The following is a 20,860-nucleotide window of genomic DNA, read 5'->3' as shown; positions in this document are numbered from 1 at the left end:
TGTAGGGTTGAGGGAACTAGTGGAGAGGTAGAACTGAGTGTCGTCAGCAATCGAAAACAAACTAGATTACTCAAGCAACAATTGAAAGTGTCAACACTTGATGATTTTCTTTCTATCAAAGGATTAATGATTTTAAATTTTACTCAAATGTCTACTGTCATACATAACAAATAATTATTTTTTACTCCACAAAATGAATCAAATATTCTAGATGGTGATTTCAGACTGTTTGCTTCGTACATTATGTCTGAACCCATCTCTGTAACAGGACTTATAAGTGACAGTTATTTTCCTTTAGGAGACCTGTTGTTTTTATGTTTCTCTCTCTAATACACATAGACAAAAAGGAAATCTAGGAAAAGAAAAAATCTTTGTTCGTTATTTCTGCAGCAAAACCTTTTTAGAACAAATGTCTGCTTCCACACTTTCCCTTCTTGCAAATCAATCTCCACTGTACTCAGACAAGTAAAAAATGACTTGCCTGATTGCTCTCTACTTTTTCTCTGAATCATCTCCAACGAATGATTCCTTTCCTGTCAACTGAAATCTGACCAAAAACTTTTCCAGATTTTTTAAACTGAAAATGGTCATCTCACAAACATCCTGTTATTTCTCTATGAACCCCAGAATGGGAAGTACAGTTACATGATATTGAAACAAGTTAATTTCTTTCACAAGAAATATTTCCTAATTGCCCCAATTATTGATATACTGCTTGTGTAACATACTATTCAAAGAATCATTGAATCATACTGCTCAGAAGGTGGCCATTCGGCCCATGCCGACCCTTTGAAAGAGCTATCCAATTGGTCCCACTCCCCTGCTCTTTCCCCATAGCCCTGCAAATTTTTCATTTTCAAGTATATATCGAATTCCCTTTTGAAAGTTACCATTAAATCTGCTTCCACCTCCCTTTCATGCAGTGCCTTCCTGATCACAACTACTTGCCGCGTAAAAAAAATCTAATTTCCCCCCTGGTTCTTTTGCCAATTATCTTACATCTGTGTCCTCTGGTTACCCACCCTCCTGCCAATGAAAACAGCTTCCCCTTATTTACTCTATCAAAACCCCTCATAATATTGAACATGTCTATGAAATCTCCCCTTAACCTTCTCTGCTTGAAGGAGAACAATCCCAGCTTCTCTCGTCTCCACACATAACTGAAGTCCCTCATCCCTGTTATGATATGTTAGATTTATTATATGGGCGAAGTGATAATTTCACTTACTGGGGGATTGAGAGCGAGACAGACAGACAGACACAGCCAGAAAAACAGGATCCTGCTCCCACAAATATTGAAAGCTGTAATTCATCGGCATAAACATTTAATAGCCTGGAGAAACAGCAGGCATTGTACTAGAACAAGTGAAAAATTGCTTACCAGACTACCAGGAGTCAAAGATATAGAATTTATTTGCAAATTATGGGGAGTTCTTAACAAATGTGCATAAAAGTAATTGAACATACAGAAGGACACATCAAAACCCTTTGCAGAGTTATAAAACTGGACGGACCACCCAGCATCGGACCACTAGGCACCAGATACGACAAAGGCAAACCAAGCCCAGTCGACCCTGCAAAGTCCTGCTCACTAACATCTGGGGACTTGTGCCAAAATTGGGAGAGCTGTCCCACAGACTAGTCAAGCAACAGCCTGACATAGCCATACTCACAGAATCATACCTTTCAGCCAACGTCCCAGACTCTTCCATCACCATCCCTGGGTATGTCCTGTCCCACCGGCAGGACAGACCCACCAGAGGTGGCAGTACAGTGATATACAGTCAGGAGAGAGTGGCCCTGGGAGTCCTCAACATTGACTCTGGACCCCATGAAATCTCATGGCATCAGGTCAAACATGGGCAAGGAAACCTCCTGCTGATTACCACCTACCGCCCTCCCTCAGCTGAAGAATCAGTCCTCCTCCATGTTGAACACCAGTTGGAGGAAGCACTGAGGGTAGCAAGGGCACAGAATGTACTCTGGGTGGGGGACTTCAATGTCCATCACCAAGAGTGGCTCGGTAGCACCACCACTGACCGAGCTGGCAGAGTCCTGAAGGACATAGTTGCCAGACTGGGCCTGCGGCAGGTGGTGAGCGAACCAACACGAGGGAAAAACTTACTTGACCTCGTCCTCACCAATCTACCTGTCGCAAATGCATCTGTCCATGACAGTAGTGGTAGGAGTGACTACCACACAGTCCTCGTGGAGACGAAGTCCCATCTTCGCACTGATGATAGCATCCAACGTATTGTGTGGCACTACCACCATGCTAAATGGGATAGATTCAGAACAGATCTAGCAGCTCAAAACTGGGCATCCATGAGGTGCTGTGGGCCATCAGCAGCAGCAGAATTGTATTCCAGCACAATCTGTAAACTCATCGCCCGGCATATTCCTCACTCTACCATTACCAACAAGCCAGGGGATCAACCCTGGTTCAATGAGGAGTGTAGAAGAGCATGCCAGGAGCAGCACCAGGCGTACCTAAAAATGAGGTGCCAACCTGGTGAAGCTACATCTCAGGACCACATGCATGCTAAACAGCGGAAGCAACATGCTATAGACAGAGCTAAGCGATTCCACAACCAACAGATCAGATCAAAGCTCTGCAGTCCTGCCACATCCAGTCGTGAATGGTGGTGGACAATTAAACAACTAACGGGAGGAGGAGGCTCTGCAAACATCCCCATCCTCAATGATGGCGGAGTCCAGCACGTGAGTGCTAAAGACAAGGCTGAAGCGTTTGCAACCATCTTCAGCCAGAAGTGCCGAGTGGATGATCCATCGCGGCCTCCTCCCGATATCCCCACCGTCACAGAAGCCAGTCTTCAGCCAATTCGATTCACTCCACGTGATATCAAGAAACGGCTGAGTGCACTGGATACAGCAAAGGCGATGTGCCCCAACAACATCCCAGCTGTAGTGCTGAAGACTTGTGCTCCAGAACTAGCTGCACCTCCAGCCAAACTGTTCCAGTACAGCTACAACAGTGGCATTTACCCGACAATGTAGAAAATTGCCCAGGTATGTCCTGTCCACAAAAAGCAGGACAAATCCAATCCAGCCAAATACCACCCCATCAGCATACTCTCAATCATCAGCAAACTGATGGAAGGCGTCGTAGACAGTGCTATCAAGTGGCACTTACTCACCAATAACCTGCTCAGTTTGGGTTCCGCCAGGACCACTCGGCTCCAGACCTCATTACAACCTTGGTCCAAACATGGACAAAAGAGCTGAATTCCAGAGGTGAGGTGAGAGTGACTGCCCTTGACATCAAGGCAGCATTTGACCGAATGTGGCACCAAGGAGCCCGAGTAAAATTGAAGTCAATGGGAATCAGGTAGAAAACTCTCCAGTGGCTGGAGTCATACCTAGCACAAAGGAAGATGGTAGTGGTTGTTGGAGGCCAATCATCTCAGCCCCAGGACATTGCTGCAGGAGTTCCTCAGGGCAGTGTCCGAGGCCCAACCATCTTCAGCTGCTTCATCAATGACCTTCCCTCCATCATAAGGTCAGAAATGGGGATGTTTGCTGATGATTGCACAGTGTTCAGTTCCATTCGCAACCCCTCAAATAATGGAGCAGTCCGAACCCGCATACAGCAAGACCTGGACAACATCCAGGCTTGGGCTCATAAGTGGCAAGTAACATTCGCGCCAGACAAGTGCCAGGCAATGACCATCTCCAACAAGAGAGAGTCTAACCACCTCCCCTTGACATTCAATGGCATTACCATCGCCGAATCCCCCACCATCAACATCCTGGGGGTCACCACTGACCAGAAACTTAACTGGACCAGCCATATAAATACTGTGGCTACGAGAGCAGGTCAGAGGCTGGGTATTCTGTGGCGAGTGACTCACCTCCTGACTCCCCAAAGCCTTTCCACCATCTGCAAAGCACAAGTCAGGAGTGCGATGGAATACTCTCCACTTGCCTGGATGAGTGCAGCTCCAACAACACTCAAGAAGCTCGACACCATCCAGGACAAAGCAGTCCGCTTGATTGGCACCCCATCCACCATCCTAAACATTCACTCCCTTCACCACCAGCCATAGTGGCTGCAGTGTGCACTATCCACAGGATGCACTGCAGCAACTCGCCAAGGCTTCTTCAACAGCACCTCCCAAACCCGCAACCTCTACCACCTAGAAGGACAAAAGCAGCAGGCATATGGGAACAACACCACCTGCACGTTCCCCTCCAAGTCACATACCATCCCGACTTGGAAATATATCGCCGTTCCTTCATCGTCGCTGGGTCAAAATCCTGGAACTCCCTTCCTAACAGCACTGTGGGAGAACCTTCACCACATGGGCTGCAGCGGTTCAAGAAGGCGGCTCACCACCACCTTCTCAAGGGCAATTAGGGATGGACAATAAATGCTGGCCTTGCCAGCGACGCCCACATCCCATGAACGATAAAAAAAATAGTGAGTGCCAAGCAGGAAGAAGACTGGAAAAAGTAAGGGTATAGTAGGTCATCTCAAACTGATATTGAAAAAACAACTGGGTGAAGCTATGTGTAACTGGTATGTCTTGTTAAGCCCACAGGTCTAAACGCAGATCTAGACAGAGGAATAAAAACTCCAAGGGAAAAGTGATCCATCCATGGCTAACTAAAGAAGTTAAGGAGAATGTTAGATTAAAAGAAGAGACTAATAATGTTGCCAAGAAGAGTAGAAAGCTTGAGGATTGAGAGAGTTTGAAAAACCTGCAAAGGATGACCAAAAAGTTGATAAAGCAGGAGAAAATAGAATATGAGAGTAAACTAGAAGAAATATAAAAAGATTGTAAAAGCTTCTACAAGTACGTAAAAAGGAAGAGTGTAGCGAGTGTAAATGTGGGTCCCTTAGAGGCAGAGTCAGGAGAAATTATAATGAGGAATAAGGAAATATCAGAGATGTTAAACAAATATTTTGTACCTGTCTTCATAGTAGAGGACACAAAAAAAATACCAGAAATAGTGGGGAACCAAGGGTCTAATAAGAGTGAGGAAATTAAAGTCATTAATATTGGTGAAGAAAAAGTAGTGGAGAAATTAATGAGACTAAAAGCCGACAAACCCCCTGGACCTGATGGCCTACATCCCAGGGTTCTAAAAGAGGTGGCTGCAGAGATAGTGGATGCATTGGTTGTGATCTTCCAAAATTCCCTAGATTCTAGAACGGTCCCTGTGGATTGGAAGGTAGCAAATGTAACACTGCTTTTCAAGAAAGGAAGGAGAGAGAAAACAGGGAACTGCAGGCCAGTTAGCCTGACATCAGTAGTGGGGAAAATGCTGGAATCCATTATTAAGGAGGTAGTAATGGAGCACTTAGAAAATCATAATATGATTAGGCAGAGTCAACATGGTTTTATGAAAGGGAAATCGTGTTTGACAAATCTACTGGAGTTTTTTGAGGATGTAACTAGCAGGGTAGATAAAGAGGAACCAGTGGATGTAATATATTTGGATTTTCAAAAGGCATTCGATAAGGTACCACACAAAAGGTTATCACACAAGATAAAGGTTCATGGGGTTGGGAGTAATATATTAGCATGGATACAGGATTGGTTAACAGACAGAAAACAGAGAGTAGGAATAAACAGGCCATTTTCAGGTTGGCAGGTTGTAACTAGTGGGGTGCTGCAAGGATCAGTGCTTGGACCGCAGCTATTTACAATCTATATTAATGACTTAGATGAAGGGACCAAGTGTAATGTATCCAGGTTTGCTGACGATATCAAGCTAGATGGGAAAGTAAGCTGTGAGGAGGACACAAAGACTCTACACAGGTTAAGTGAGTGGGCAAGAAGGTGGCAGATGAAGTATAATGTGGGGAAATATGAAGTTATTCGCTTTGGTAGGAAGAATAGAAAAACAGAATATTTTTTAAATGGTGAGAAACTATTAAATGTTGGTGTTCAGAGAGATGTGGGTGTCCTTGAACACAAAACACAGTAAGTTAACATGCAGGTACAGCAAACAATTAGGAAGGCAAATGGTCCGTTGGTCTTTATTGTAAGGGGGTTGGAGTTCAAGAGTAAGGAAGCCTTGCTGCAATTGTACAAGGCTTTGGTGAGACCACACCTGGAGTACTGTGTACGGTTTTGGTCTCCTTACCTAAGGAAGGATATCCTTGCCTTAGAGGTGGTGCAATGAAGTTTCACTAGATTGATTCCTGGGCTGAGAGGGTTGTCCTATCAGGCGAGATTGAGTAGAATGGGCCTATACTCTCTGGAGTTTAGAACAGTGAGGGGTGATCTCATTGAAACACACAAGATTCTGAGAGGGATGGACAGGGTCGATGCTGAGAGGCTGTTTCTCCTGGCTGGAGAGTCTAGAACTAGGGGGCATAGTCTGAGGGTAAGGGGTCGGCTGTTTAGGACTGTGGAAAGGAGGAATTTCTTCACTCAGAGGATTGTGAATCTTTGGAATTCTCAGCCCCAGATGCTGAGTCATTGAGTATATTCAAGTCTGAGTTTGATAGATGTTTGGACTCTAAGGAAATCAAAGGATATGGGGATAGGGTGGGAAAGTGGAGATGAAGTCGAAGATCAGCCATGATCTTATTGAATAGCCTACTCCTGCTCCTATTTCTTAAGTTCTTACATCCTAAAATCAATTTGAGTCTAATTATGCTAAGGCAAATTCTCAGATTAATTAGAGGATATTTTCTACTACTGCAGACGTTTCCCTGTAGATTTACACATGTTGGTAAATCTCTGGCTCCTCCCCAAGATGAAACCAACAGGAAATGTCTTTCTTTCTTTCTCATTACTTTAAAAAAATGAAATTTTCATGTATGGCAGACATGTCTCAAAATATATACATCATAGAATGTTACAAGCACAGAAAGAAAGAACTTTCATTTATGTAACATCTTTCATGACTTCAGGGTCTCCCAAAGTGGCTTATAGCTGATGAGGAACATTTCAAATGTGGTCACTGTTGTAATGTGGGCAAACATGACAGCCAATTTGCGCACAGCAAGGTCCCACAAACCGCAATGAGATAAATAACCAGATAATCTGTTTTTGGTGGTGTTAGTTGAAGGATAAATTTTGGCCGGGACTCAAAGAACTCCCCTGCACTTCTGAGAGGGAAGACTTGGTTTAACATCTCATCTGAAAGGCAACACCTTCAACAATGAAGCACTCCCACAATACAGCACTGAGTGTCCGCCTGGATTATGTGCTCAAGTTTCTGGAATGGGAGAGTGCTACCACTGAGCTAAGGCTGCCACCATCTGAAGCAGAAGCTGAAGCAGACCATTCCGCTAATCAAGTCCATGCTGGTGTTTCTCATTTCTTATTTCTACCTATATTATATAAACAATCTTATGTTTACGCTCAATTCCTATCTGCGCCACGTGACTTCCTGTTGTCACATTTTTGTCATACTTTCTGACCACCAGATTATGCATTCAGGCCATTGGGTTCCCGCAATTCTGTCAGAATGCTTTCTAAAAATATTTTTTCATAGTAACTGAAATTTCTAATGTTCAAAATAACAGTATAACAAAAATTTAAAAATTTACACATATCACAATATTATCAAAGGCGTCCATTGAATTGTCTTTTGTGTCTTTTAATGCCTTCATTAATTTTATACTAGAAGGCTTCAGACTCTCCCAAAAGTCTGAGCATGAGAGAGACAGGTCCAAAAGAGAGAGGGAAATGACAGTGTTCTGATGACATACCTATTGTAGCATTTATTTTGAGTTCTACAAAGTTTAGAAAGTGAAAGAAAGTGAGAGAGAGATGGGTCTGGGAGAGGGAGACAGAGAGAGAGAAAGGCAGCCAGGCAGTTTCTTTCTTCATTCCAATTCTTTTTTTAAAAAGCTGAATTTTGAAAGCAAACTAAGCCTCTTTGCGGGAAACAGATAGGAAGGTGGGGTAGGAGGGAAACTGGCTGAGGAAGGCTTCTGGTTTCTTGCCACGTGTCCTTGGGGAGAGTGCGTGGGAGTGGGTGAAATGAATGGAAGGTTAAGGGTGAGGTGAGTCTCAGATGGTTTAAAGGGGAACGGGTTGGGACAGGTAAGAGACAGACCATATTCCCTGACTTACTGTGTGCAGGAGATCAACTAGTGTGGTATGTGTGTGAATACATATGTATGCACTATACTAGTTGATCTCCTGTAGCATTGCACATGGGAGTCAAGACCAAGCCTTCAGGTGAAGTAGGATTCTAAGATAATTGATCCAGGGAGTGCGGATGTAATTCAGTCCCCATTTTAAAGTCATACATTCTGTCTCTATTTTTATATAGTACTTTGCTTTGTTATTTATATAGTTAAATAGCAAAAGTTTGGGCACTTTGGGAAACCGAGAAGCTGAGCTGGTTGGAGCAAGGAGTTTCTTTTCAGTATCGGCTGAGGAGCTGAGCGACACAAAACTGAGGCACTACAGCATCATCGCTGGTAACAGGGTGTAATTACAGTGCGATAAGTTTACATCGGCAGTTTCCATTATTAATATAGACATAGGAGTTTATAAATGGAAAAACTGACACAAAAGTGTGACAAAAGGAAGTAAGGTTTTGTACACAAAAAGTGTCCGAGCTATAAAATTAATAATATTTTCCCCACATTTTATTAGATATGTGGACTATGCCCTTATCAAAAGCTCTAAAAAAGGAGCTGGATGAATTTCTGGTTAAAATAGGATTGAAGCTTATTAGGATAAAGTATATAGATCAGAGGTTCCCAAACTGGGTGGGGGGGGGGGGGGGCGCGGGGGGCGGGGGGGCACGAGAAAGACATCGGATATAGTGGCTGTGAAATTCCCCAGAGCCGCTCCCACCCCGCCGGCGTTACTTGGCTGGAAGTGCGGCGGAAACCCTGTTTATAGGCATGAAGGGGTTTCCGCCGTACTTCCGGCAAAGTAATGCCAGTAAAGCGGAAGCAGATCAGAGGAATTTCCCAGCCAGTGAGTTCTAATGATATGATTGGACTTCATATTAAAACCCAAAGTGTAAGACAGCAGAATTAAAACAGCTAACATGACAAAACTACTGATGTATTCTCGGTTACCAGCTATTTCTGCACTAACATTAGTTATGCAAAAATACTGTTTCTTAGAAACACATGGGACATGAATCTCTGAAGAGGGGCTCAGTTAGAAAGTTTGGGAAACTATGATGTAGATGATTAGATAAACAAAGCCAAAAAATACAAGTCTCCAGTTCAATCAGGATGAAGGAATCGTCGTCATCAGTGGATTGTAACTGGGCAGGGCTGAATAATTAAAGGTGAAATGTTGATTGATATTCTAAGGGTTTTTTCTTGATTACCATAAGGAGTTGGGAAGATATTTTATCTTCTTGGATATTTTACTTGCTCCTCTTTCAGGAGGTCAAATGAGTTAGGGAAAAAGTCCACAACAGTGCAGAGTGTAGATGATCAGCTGGTAGGATTCAAACTGGATAGGCTGACGACCTTGCCTGTTCCATACTTTCCTCAACTTGTTATGGCAATTGTTATCTATGTTAACAGATGAGTGTAATGCAGGGTGTATGAGAATAGCAGCTTGTTACATACCAGACTGTACATGTACAGAAGTCACAAAATGTTATACTCTTGGCACCCAGGAGCATTTACAGTGCCATGCAATGGAGACATGCAGTGATGTCCCTGTTTCTGGGCTGTAAATTCTATGTAAAAAAAAATGGGAGTTAATAAAAATTATGTATATGATAACATTGTTCATTCTCAGGGCGTGTGTGTGTGCGTGATTAAGAAAAATAGACATGAAGTGAGTGCATGTTACTCAAATACAGAAATGATGAATAAATATACCCACTGTATGCATTACATAGAATTACACAGAATATACAGCACAGAAACAGGTCCATGCCGGTGTTTATGCTCCACACAAGCCTCCTCCCTCCCTACTTCATCTAACCCAATCAGCATATCCTTCTATTCCTTTCTCCCTTGTGTGTATATATAGCTTCCCCTTAAATGCATCTACACTTGTTACCTTAGCTACTCCGTGTGGTAGTGAGTTCCACATTCCAACCACTCTCTGGGTAAAGAAGTTTCTCCTGAATTCCCTAATGGATTTATTCGTGACCATCTTATATTTATGGCCCCTAGTTCTGGTCTCCCCCGCAAGCGGAAACATCTTCTCCATGTCCACCCTATCCAACCCTTTCATAATCTTAAAGGCCTCTATCATATCACCCCACAGTCTTCTCTTTTCTAGCGAAAAGAACCCCAGCCTGCTCGATCCTTCCTGATAGGTAGAACCTCTCAGTTCTGGTATCATCCTACTAAATCTTTTTTACACCTTCTCCAGTGCCATTATATCCTTTTTATGATATGGAGACTAGAACCAAGGTTCTATACATGTTTAACATAACTTCTCTGCTTTTCAATTCTATTCCTCTAGAAATGAACCCCAGTGCTTGATTTGCTTTTTTTATGGCCTTATTAACCTGCGTCACTACTTTTCGTGATTTGTGTATCTGTACGACCAGATCCCTCTGCTGCTCTACCCCATTTAGACTCTTGTTATCTAAGTAGTATATGACCCCCTTATTCTTCCTACCAAAATGTAATACCTCACACTTGTCTATATTGAAATTCATTTGCCAATTACATGCCCATTCTGCAAGTTTAATTATGTCTTCTTGTATTTTATCACAGTCCTATAGCCCCCAATTTGGTGTCGACAGCAAATTTTGAAATTGTACTTCCAATTCCAGAGTCTAAATTATTTATGTAATTAGTGAACAATAGTGGTCCCAGCACCGATCCTTGTGGAACCTTTTGTTAATCTGTTCTTTAACCCCTACTCTGTTTTTCGGTTTTGTAGTCAGCTTGCTATCCATTCTGCTTCTCGTCCCCTGACTGTCTGTAAGCATATAGACAGTCCCTTGTATGATATTTTACACAGGGGAATAAAATGCTTATTACATTACATACATTTCAACTAACCGTCAGAACGGCTGAGACTGACATAAAAGTAACATTTACTTGAGGAAGGAGGAAGCCTCCGAAAGCTTGTGAATTTAAAATAAAATTGCTGGACTATAACTTGGTGTTGTAAAATTGTTTACAATTGACATAAAGTAAGCAGACTATTGGACACGTACAAATTCCTAGCTCTCACTTACACCAATTTACAAACAGTCTGCTGGAGGTGCGTGCCATATTTAGCAGCGGTATCGACCAGTGGTGATGTTGGTGGGAATGCATTACAGCACCCAGACTGCTACCATATCAAACCGCTAAAGCGCCCATCCACTGGGTTATATTACAGTCTGCTCCAGCGTGGGTGGGGGTCTAGCGATTACGTTTCTGGTATTGTGTATTTGGATTTTCTTACGTGTTACTCACTCCGTCTATGAGACCCGAGAGCAAACTACGAAAAAAATGCATTCGGATCTGACATTTCTTAAGCAAACAATAATTACATGATAACATGTAGGTAAACAACACGGCATATGATGGTCATTATTACCAATAGTTTGATTTTTTAACAAAATAAAGTCCGAAAAAATAGTACTTACTCCAGTGAAACAAACATCAATAAACGTAAAGAGTTGTGCAGATCAAGATGTGTGGTGATTCAGAAACACCAATGCTTTAAAGCTCCAAAGAAGATGGTTACTGAATGTGTCTAATTGTGCGCAGTGTCCCAACGGTAAGAATTTTATAAACTACATAAAAACAGAAAATGCTGGAAACACTCAGCATCTGTGCCCACTCCCGCGCGTAGTTCTTTATAAACTGTTAAATCTCCAACTTCTTCCAGTTCTGATGAAAGCGTACCGACCTGAAACGTTAACTGTTTCTCTCTCCACAGATGCTGCCCGACCTGCTCAGTGTTCCCAGCATTTTCAGCTTTTATTTCAGATTTCCAGCATTTTGCTTTTGTTTATAAACTATATATCGGCAGCAACTATATTAAACATATCTAACGGTATAAAATAACTTTCTAAACGAAATAATAATTATAACTTCATAAATAATTTGTCACTAAATATAATCATGCATGTATCATTCATACTGATGTTTTTTTTTTGCTTTGCACGTGTCGACTGGAAAGCCGGGTGCAGGCAGCTGTTCACGTCAGTACCTCGCCACCTTTGGTTTCCTTCACGCTTTTTGGAAAACTCTTATCGTACAAGAGATTACAGATTTGTGCACCATTTTCCATCCTGGACCCAATGATAATGGCTACACTTGGGTCATTGTTGCGCACACTCGCTGTTGCTGCTACAGACTTGGGCAAGACTGTGAGCAGGCTGAATTTGCACACCAACCCGCCCTTCCACACACGCTCACACTTACTGTTGCAGATATAGTCCTCGCACACCATGGGTCGCGTTTTAAGATTGTTGCACCGAAGCCCGCAGGGTTCGCAAGCCATTGTCAGCTCATCAAAGTAAAATGACTTGGAGCACGCTCGAGCCATTCGGTGAAAGGAACTTGTCGGTGACATATATATATATATTTATATTAAAAAAACACACAATTCTCTTCTGTCTATGCTGCCGATCGGATACCGAGCACACACACACACACACAAAGAAAACCAGCGACACTCTCGACAGACGATGAGAGCAGCCAGATGAGGTGCCGTAAGATTCCGCTCTCGAAAGAGCAGCGGGGTTTCCCCCTAGTGTTCCCTGGGGATTTTTTTCGTTTTAAAATTCTAATAAATATCATGAATTGTAAATTCGTCATCACGTTGAGGGTACGTCTGCACGTATTAATAAAAGCATTTAGAGTCGAGACAGCTGGAAAGGTGAAGTGTGTGTTCAAGGGTGGAGACAGTCTCCCTATATGGGGCGATCCGCCCAGGAATGAACGGCTCAAAATCTGATCGGTATTTAAGAGTGATGATGCAAGTTTGAGCCAAAAATGCTTTTGTTATTTTAGCTGTCAAAGAGGTTTGGGCCACAATTCTTTTTTTTTGGGGGGGGGGGGGAGTGGTTAAGTGGCTCTCTTTATTTATATTTCTCAGATCCTGCAAGTAAAATGTTGAGTTAGTTTAAATGAGTTAGTTTTTGCACTGTGTTTAAACATTGAACAACAAGGTGCGAAGTTCAAGCGTCGATCACAGATTGCCATCTGGAGCTGAGACAGCAGCAAAATGCGGGCTTCGGATGGTGCAACCAAATAGGCAGCGCCCTCTGCCGAATGAGCGTAAGGCACAAAGGGCGACCCTGAGTGCTCTCGGGCAAAATCACCCTTAACAGTATTGGTTGGTGGAACGGTCAGTTGTCCATTAAGAATAATAATTATATTAAAGGGTGTGTGTTATTGTCTTCTTTTGGCCATAGCTGAACATTGGCCACTGGATCAAATGTCCTCAATCTGGTTTACATTGGAATAAACACGGTACAAAAATAAATTGATGCCTGGTCTCCAATGCTGTGCAGTTTTGTTAGCAGAATTTATATACATGTAAAATTATAAATATTGGTAAATTAATACTGCACAAAAAATATAAATTATTGCACCCACCCCATTTTCCCCTATTTTTACTCATGGTAAGTTGGATGATTTGATGTTTTATAATGACTGCAGCATTATTCTATGTAACGCACAATGCATTATTTTGATGCTAAGGTGCATCTGAATTTAATCTTGCTTGATCTTTAGAGCTACAAAGTTTAATTACTGTAAATCGGCACATTAGAGGTTTGTTGGTGAGGGAAGTTTCACAGTTTGGCAGTTGCTGGTACTGAAATTACCTACAAGAGGTGTCTGCCTTTTTCTATACTTTTGACAATTTGAAGTATAGCTGCTGAAGTGTGATAGTCATACGATGGACTCTAGATTTTTTTATTTTATGGATATAATCCTTTTAGTACAATTTTAAAAGACTATACTAGAACTGCCTTGGTGTTCACCATTTAAATAATACTCTGCCTTTCTGTTTTTCCTTCCGAAGTGGATAACTTCACATTTATCCACATTATACTGCATCTGCCATGTATTTGCCCACTCACTCAACTTGTCTAAATCGCCTTGAAGCCTCTTTGCATCCTCTTCACAACTCACGATCTCACCTAGTTTTGTGTCGTCAGCAAACTTGGAAATATTACATTTGGTTCCCTCATCCAAATCATTGATATATATTGTGACTAGCTGGGGCTCAAGCACTGATCCCTGCGGTACCCCACTAGTCACTGCCTGCCACCCCGAAAAAGACCCATTTATTCCTACTCTCTGTTTCCTGTCTGTTAACCAATTTTCAATCCATGCCAGTATATTACCACCAATCCCATGTGATTTAATTGTGCACACTAACCACTTATGTGGGACTTTATCAAAGGCCTTCTGAAAATCCAAATAAACCACATCCACTAGTTCTCCCTTATCTATTCTCCCATTTACATCCTCATAAAACTCCAGTAGGTTTGTCAAATATGATTTCCCTTTCATAAATCCATGTTGACTTTGTCTAATCCCGTTGATATTTTCTAAGTGCCCTGTTATCACATCCTTTATAATGGACTCTAGCATTTTCCCTACTACTGATGTTAGGCTAACCGGTCTGTAGTTCCCTGTTTTCTCCCTCCTTTTTTAAATAGTGGGGTTACATTTGCCACCCTCCAATCTGCAGGAACTGTTCCATAATCTATTGAATTTTGGAAGATGACAACTAATGAATCCACCATTTCCATGGCTACCTCTTTTAGTACTCTGGGATGCAGATTATCAGGCCCTGAGGATTTATCAGCTTTCAGTCCCATTAATTTCCCCAGCACTATTGTTTTACTAATTTCCTACTAATACTAAATTCCTTTAATTCCTCCTTCTCACTAATCCCTTGGTTCCCTGGCATTCCTGGGAAGTTATTTGTGTCCTCTTTCGTGAAGACAGAATTTGTTTAATTGCTCTGCCATTTCCCTGTTCCTCATTATAAATTCTCCCGTTTCTGACTGTAAGGCACCTACATTTGTCTTCACTAATCTTTTTCTTTTTACATACTTGTAGAAGCCTTTACAGTCCACTTTTATGTTCCTCGCAAGTTTATTCTCATACTCTATTTTTTCCCTCTTAATCAATCTCTTGGTCCTTTTTTGCTGAATTCTAAACTGCTCCCAATCCTCAGGCTTGCTACTTTTTCTGGCAACTTTATATGATTCCTCTTTGGATCTAATACTATCCTTAATTTCTTTTGTTAGCCATGGTTGGGCCGCTTTTCCTTTTGTGTTTTTGCGCTAGAAAGGAATGTATAATTGTTGCAATTCATGCATTCGTTCCTTAAATGTTAGCCATTAACCACCGTCATGCCTTTTAATGAAGCTTCCCAATCTATTATAGCCAACTCACTCCTCATACCTTTGTAGTTTCCTTTGTTTAGATTTAGGACCCTAGTTTCGGATTGGACTACTTCACTTTCCATCTTAATGAAGAATTCTATCATGTTATGGTCACTCTCCCCCAAGGGACCCCGCACAACAAGATTATTAATTAACCCCTTCTCATTGCACAATACCCAATCTAGGATAGCCTGTTCCCTGGTTGGCTCCTCAACCTACTGGTCTAAAAAACCATCTCGTACACACTCCAGGAATTCATCCTCCACTTTATTATTGCTAATTTGGTTTGGCCAGTCCAAATGCAGATTAAAGTCACCCATGATTACTGTATTACCCTTGTTACATGCATCTCTAATTTCCTGTTTGATCCCATCCCCTACATTACCACTACTGATGGAAGGCCTAGAGACAACTCCCACCAGTGTTTTCTGCCCCTTGGTGCTTCTTAACTCCACCCAGACTGATTCTACATCTAGAGTTTCTGAGCCAATATCCTTTCTCACTATTGCTTTGATTTCATCCTTTACTAACAACACCACTCCACCTCCTTTTCCTTTTTGCCTGTCCTTCCTAAATATCGAATACCCTTAGATATTCAGCTCCCAGCCTTGGTCACCCTGCAGCCATGTCTCTGTAATTGCTATTATATTATATCCATTTACATCTATTTACACTGTTAATTCATCTACCTTATTACGAATGCTTCGTGCATTCAGATACAATGCCTTTAGATTTGTCTTTTTAACATTTTTAGACACCTTAATATTCTTTTGTACTATGGCCCTATTTGTCTTTAGAATTACACACAGGATGTACAGCACAGAAACAGGCCATTCGGCCCAACAGGTCCATGCTGGTGTTTATGCTCCACACGAGCCACCTCCCTCCCTTCTTCATCTAACCCTGTCAGCATATCCTTCTATTCCTTTCCTCCCTCATGTGTTTATCTAGCTTCCCCTTAAATGCATCTATGCTAGTCGTTCTAACCACTCTCTGGGTAAAGTTTCTCCTGAATTCCCTATTGGATAGGAAGTAACTAATGAATAAGCAATAGTAAGATTGCAACATGATAATCCTCCATTAAATCAAATTTAAATGTGTGTTGACTTAGGTAGTATAATTTAATTGAACTAAAGACCGAATCGGTTATGAGGAATTAGCATTTAGATATGTTGTGAATTTTGCATTCAGTGCTCTTAAGGCAAAAATTCTGTTTATATTGAAGAGATGACATTAATGGCATTTAGATTCTGAAAATTGTGTTGATCTTAATCCTGGATACCCACTAATTTCCAACAAATAGGATGGTTTGCAGGTTACTCAGTTCTCCAGAATGTCAGATCCTTACATTTATGGCAGGTATGAAATTAAATTGGTGATGTGCCCAAGCTGTCTTACTACAACAGTGACACCTAATTAATGCCCCGGTCGGACACACCACAAAGTGTCTGTCTGAGGTTTGGCCGTTTGGCTTTTGAAGTGTTAATTAAAATTCGCCATAGGTGGAATCCTGCAAACTGTGCCGTACACAGAAAAACTGTTGCTATAGTTGTTAATTAGCTCAGTAATGAACATTTCAAAAACATAATCCTTATTTCCATTTTTCTTAATTAAGGAAAGTACTTTTGGTGTTCTTGTTTGCATTTCCTTTATTATTTGAGATATTTCAAAGTGTACAGCTTGTGTAGAGATTGAGTACAGATCATGGATTAAAGTGATGACAGCTGGTAGAACGGTGGCACAGATGGTAGCAAAAATAGTGCCCTAAAAAGTTTCAAAATTATGTGTCCAACTGCAATCTACCTAAATATATGGAAAAGTGTATGGCTGATTTGGTAGAGTAAACATATTGGAGCTCCCACTTTAGTACTGCAAGATAAATCTTTCTGGCCAATTCATCGTGTGGTTATATAGTTGACTTCAGCAGAAATGCAAATTTGATGCGACTCATCTTTTGTTGCTCCATGTGTGCACTCATAAAACACCCTCTTTTCACCACTTTGCACTAGAGGCAGTCGTTCGGAACATTTAGTTCAAAAAGGTCTGAAATTATCTCATTAACTGTAAGATCGTTTAGTTCATCCAGAGTGACGTACTTGTGGTGGATCTTCTCTGTCACTGCCACTACCCGCACACCATGTTTGTCCTTCCCCCAGCTGGCAGCCTATAGCTGAAGTCACCACCATATCCAGACTGTTAAACATGCCACCGGCGTTCCGATGGTAGTGGCCAGCGAAGACCGCTTTTACACCTGCTTTCTCAAATTTTATTACCATTTTTTCTTACCTGGACCCTATTTGTTGTCTTTTGTTTGTACGCTCTGTCCCTTCCTGACACAATCTGGTTATCCTTATCCCAATCACTTTCCTGCACTGCGTCTTTGTCTTTTCTCTTTAGCATTCTAGATTTCTGTCCACTGGGACCCTCCCCCCTCCCCCCTCCCCCTATTTACTTTAAAGCCTTATCTACCTCCCTAGTTATTCGATTTGCTAGAACTCTAGTCCCAGCATGGTTCAGGTGTAGTCCGTCCCAACGGAACAGCTCTCTCTTTCCCCAGTACTGGTGCCAGTGCCCCATGAATCGATATTCTCCTGTACCCTTCAACAGCAAGAACCTGGCTGAACCATACACCTAAATTACCAAGACCAAGTAGAGTTAACAGTATAGAAATGTGTTTAATTCTATTCGGAAAGAGCTTTGTGGGCATTAATGTAAAGTTGATAGGATGGGCATAGGAAGAAGAGAGCTTATGAATACAAGGCACTGTGGCGCAAAGCCCAGACCACTGATTGATCCAGAAATCAAATGTAAATTAGGGATTGCTCCCTCCCTGCATCATCTTTAATCACAGAGATGAGAATGGGCCTGGGGAGGTGAGGACTGCCATGGAGGGGTGGCTGCATCAGGCAGTAGTAGTATATTGGACCAGGCTTGTGAAACAGGCAGTACTAAGAACAACAACAACTTGCATTTATATGCACCTTTAATGTAGTAAAATGTCCCAAGGCGCTTCACAGGAACGTTATCGAACAAAATTTGAGTCCGAGCCACCTAGCTTCAAGAGGACTGAAAGGCAAGTATATTGGTAAGTGTACATATCTTACTGCTTAAAACTCACTCCAGGCATGACACCAAGGCACGCTGGAAATAGCAAGATGCAACTTTCCTGTAAACACAGTAAGTCCACACTAAACATAAAACTTTTAATACAGTACTACTCAATCTCCTATGGATTGCTCATGAGGAGTCAAAGGGTGCAGTCTTTTTTTAAGAAAGTGGATCTGTTGTGGCACTCATAGGTGAAATAATGTGGCTTTCAGGAGAAGGTTATTTTGGTTTGTAAGGGTATTGGGGTAATTAAGTGAATTGGCCAAGTGAATTAAGCTAGTGAGTACTAGTCGGAATACATTGCGGGTTTTTATGAGGGTAGTTAATACTTGGGGTGTAGTAGTGAACAAGAAAGGAGGGGTAATGAGTAGTTGAAAGGGTGTGGTTATAATCAGGTAGTGAGTTTTAGGGAACATTGGAGCAATGGGCAGTTTGGGTGTGCAGAATGGGATATAGAATTTGAGTTGGTGCCTGGAGGAAAAAAAGACAATGGGAAACAGTTTAAAAATAAAATACCACGGAGAACATGCCTTCAATGAAACGAGGGGAAAAAGCTAAATGCAATGGGTCTTTTTTAAAAATAAGGAAAACACCAATACGTGCAATAGGGCTTTGACAACATAACTTAAAGAAATACAGTATGTAAAGGAAAGGAAACTCAAAACAAAATGGCACAGCTGTAGAAACCAACTGCAACGGGAAGAAATCGTTCCTATACTATAACAGCAAGAGGGTGATCCAAGAAGAATTGAGATTCCTTAAGACTGCATATGGGATTGAAACTGAGGACAAACTAAAAATAGTTAACATGTTAATGATTACTTCCTGGCAGTATTCATTAGAAAAGACACCAGTAGCATGCTTCCTATAATTGGGGGTTCTTTCACTAAAATTAATGAGTTTGACTTCATTTGCATGCAGGTTATGGACAGACTGATAGAGGGCTCAAAACCAATAAATCCCAAGGATATACCTGAGGGCATTATGTGAGATTAGGGACAAAAACTACAAGGTGCTGATGGTCATCGTGAAAGAGTCGATGAATACAGGGGTGGTTCCACCGGATTCAAAATAAGCTAAATCTGGCAGAATAAATCCAGATAACCACAGGCCCATTAGACTTACATCAATAACTGATTCAATTATTTTGTTAATTATTAGGGACAAATTTGAGAGTAATATGAAAACATGCTAATAAATGGCTATCAGACCAGTTTCAGAAGGGGGAGATCGTGCCTGACCAACCTCCTTGACATAGAAATTACAACATGGAAACAGGCCATTCATCTCAACCAGTCCATGTTGGTGTTAATCATCCACACGAGCAGTAGCCCTAATCCCTTGCTCCTGCACTGTTCTCCTATCCCTTTATTCCCTTATCCTTTAACCATCTAACCCATTCTTAAATATTGGCATGGTCTCTGCTTCTATCACCAATGCGTTCCATGGTCTCGCAATCCTCTGTGTAAAAAGTATCTTCTACTCTCTGTCTGAAATCTCTTATATTTCACCTTGCAACAATGTCCCCTCGTTCTAGACCCCTCAACCACTGGAAACAGTCTGTTTCTGTCGACTCTATCCCATCCCTACACAATTTTAAACACAGCTATCAAATTACCCCTTAATCTCCTCTGTTCTAATAAAAATACCCAATTTTTTTTTAATGTCTTTCTTCATAGTTGTTTTCCTAGTGAGTCTGTGCTGTATCCTCTCTATTGCCGCAACATTCTTCCTATGGTATAGAGCTCAAAACTGTACACAGTACTCCAGCTGTGGTTTTACTAAGGTTTACCATTACATCTCAACTTTTATATTCTATAACTCTTATCATAAAATCCAGTGTTCCATTATCTTGTTTTTAATGGTGTTGCTTTTAATGTCTTGTGAACCTGAACCCCCAAATCCCTCTGCTCTTGCACATCACCCAGCTTTCCCCTAAAGTCTAATTATTACTTTATTTTTAAACTAAGATGGACCACTCACATTTACTGACATTGCATTCCATCGGCCACTTTTTTTGCCAATCCCACCATCTTATCAAATTCTACTTACAGCTTCTTTTGATCCTCAATTATTTAATAATCCTCCTTTTGTAGCATGACCACAACCCTATGGTACACCACAACACACTTTTTACCACTGAGAAACAGCCCTTAACTCATTCTCTATGTTTCTTCCCTTCTAACCACTTTTTAATCCAATTTGCTACCCTTCCTCCTAATTCCATAGTCCTTAATCTTCTCTAATACTCTTATGTGTGGTACTTTGTCAAAGGCTTTCTGAAAGTCCATGTATACCACATCCACTGCATTTCCCCCATCCACCATATTTGTCACCTCCTCAAAGAACTCTATCAGCACAATCTTACATTATGAAATCCATTTTGGCTGCTTCTAATTAATTTCTCTTCATATCGATATTTAGTAATTTCATCTTTCCCTACCACAGATGTTAAACTAACTGTCCTGTAATT

General features: G+C 41.5%; 1 protein-coding gene across 2 annotated transcripts in view; it reads right to left on the bottom strand.

The window, feature by feature from the left end:
• The window catches only part of LOC137340923 (tumor necrosis factor receptor superfamily member 17), a 38,616-nt gene extending 26,033 nt beyond the window's left edge, over positions 1–12,583 (bottom strand). For both annotated transcript variants that reach the window (XM_068003730.1, XM_068003731.1), the window contains exon 1: positions 12,293–12,583. In XM_068003730.1, the coding sequence (XP_067859831.1) occupies positions 12,293–12,443 (151 nt within the window). In that variant the 5' untranslated portion in view covers positions 12,444–12,583. The remainder of the gene's footprint in view (positions 1–12,292) is intronic.
• Between the last annotated feature and the right edge of the window lie 8,277 nt (positions 12,584–20,860).

The sequence above is a fragment of the Heptranchias perlo genome, chromosome 22, assembly GCF_035084215.1.
Source record: "Heptranchias perlo isolate sHepPer1 chromosome 22, sHepPer1.hap1, whole genome shotgun sequence".
Lineage (NCBI taxonomy): Eukaryota > Metazoa > Chordata > Chondrichthyes > Hexanchiformes > Hexanchidae > Heptranchias > Heptranchias perlo.
This window is presented reverse-complemented; position numbering and strand designations above follow the sequence as displayed.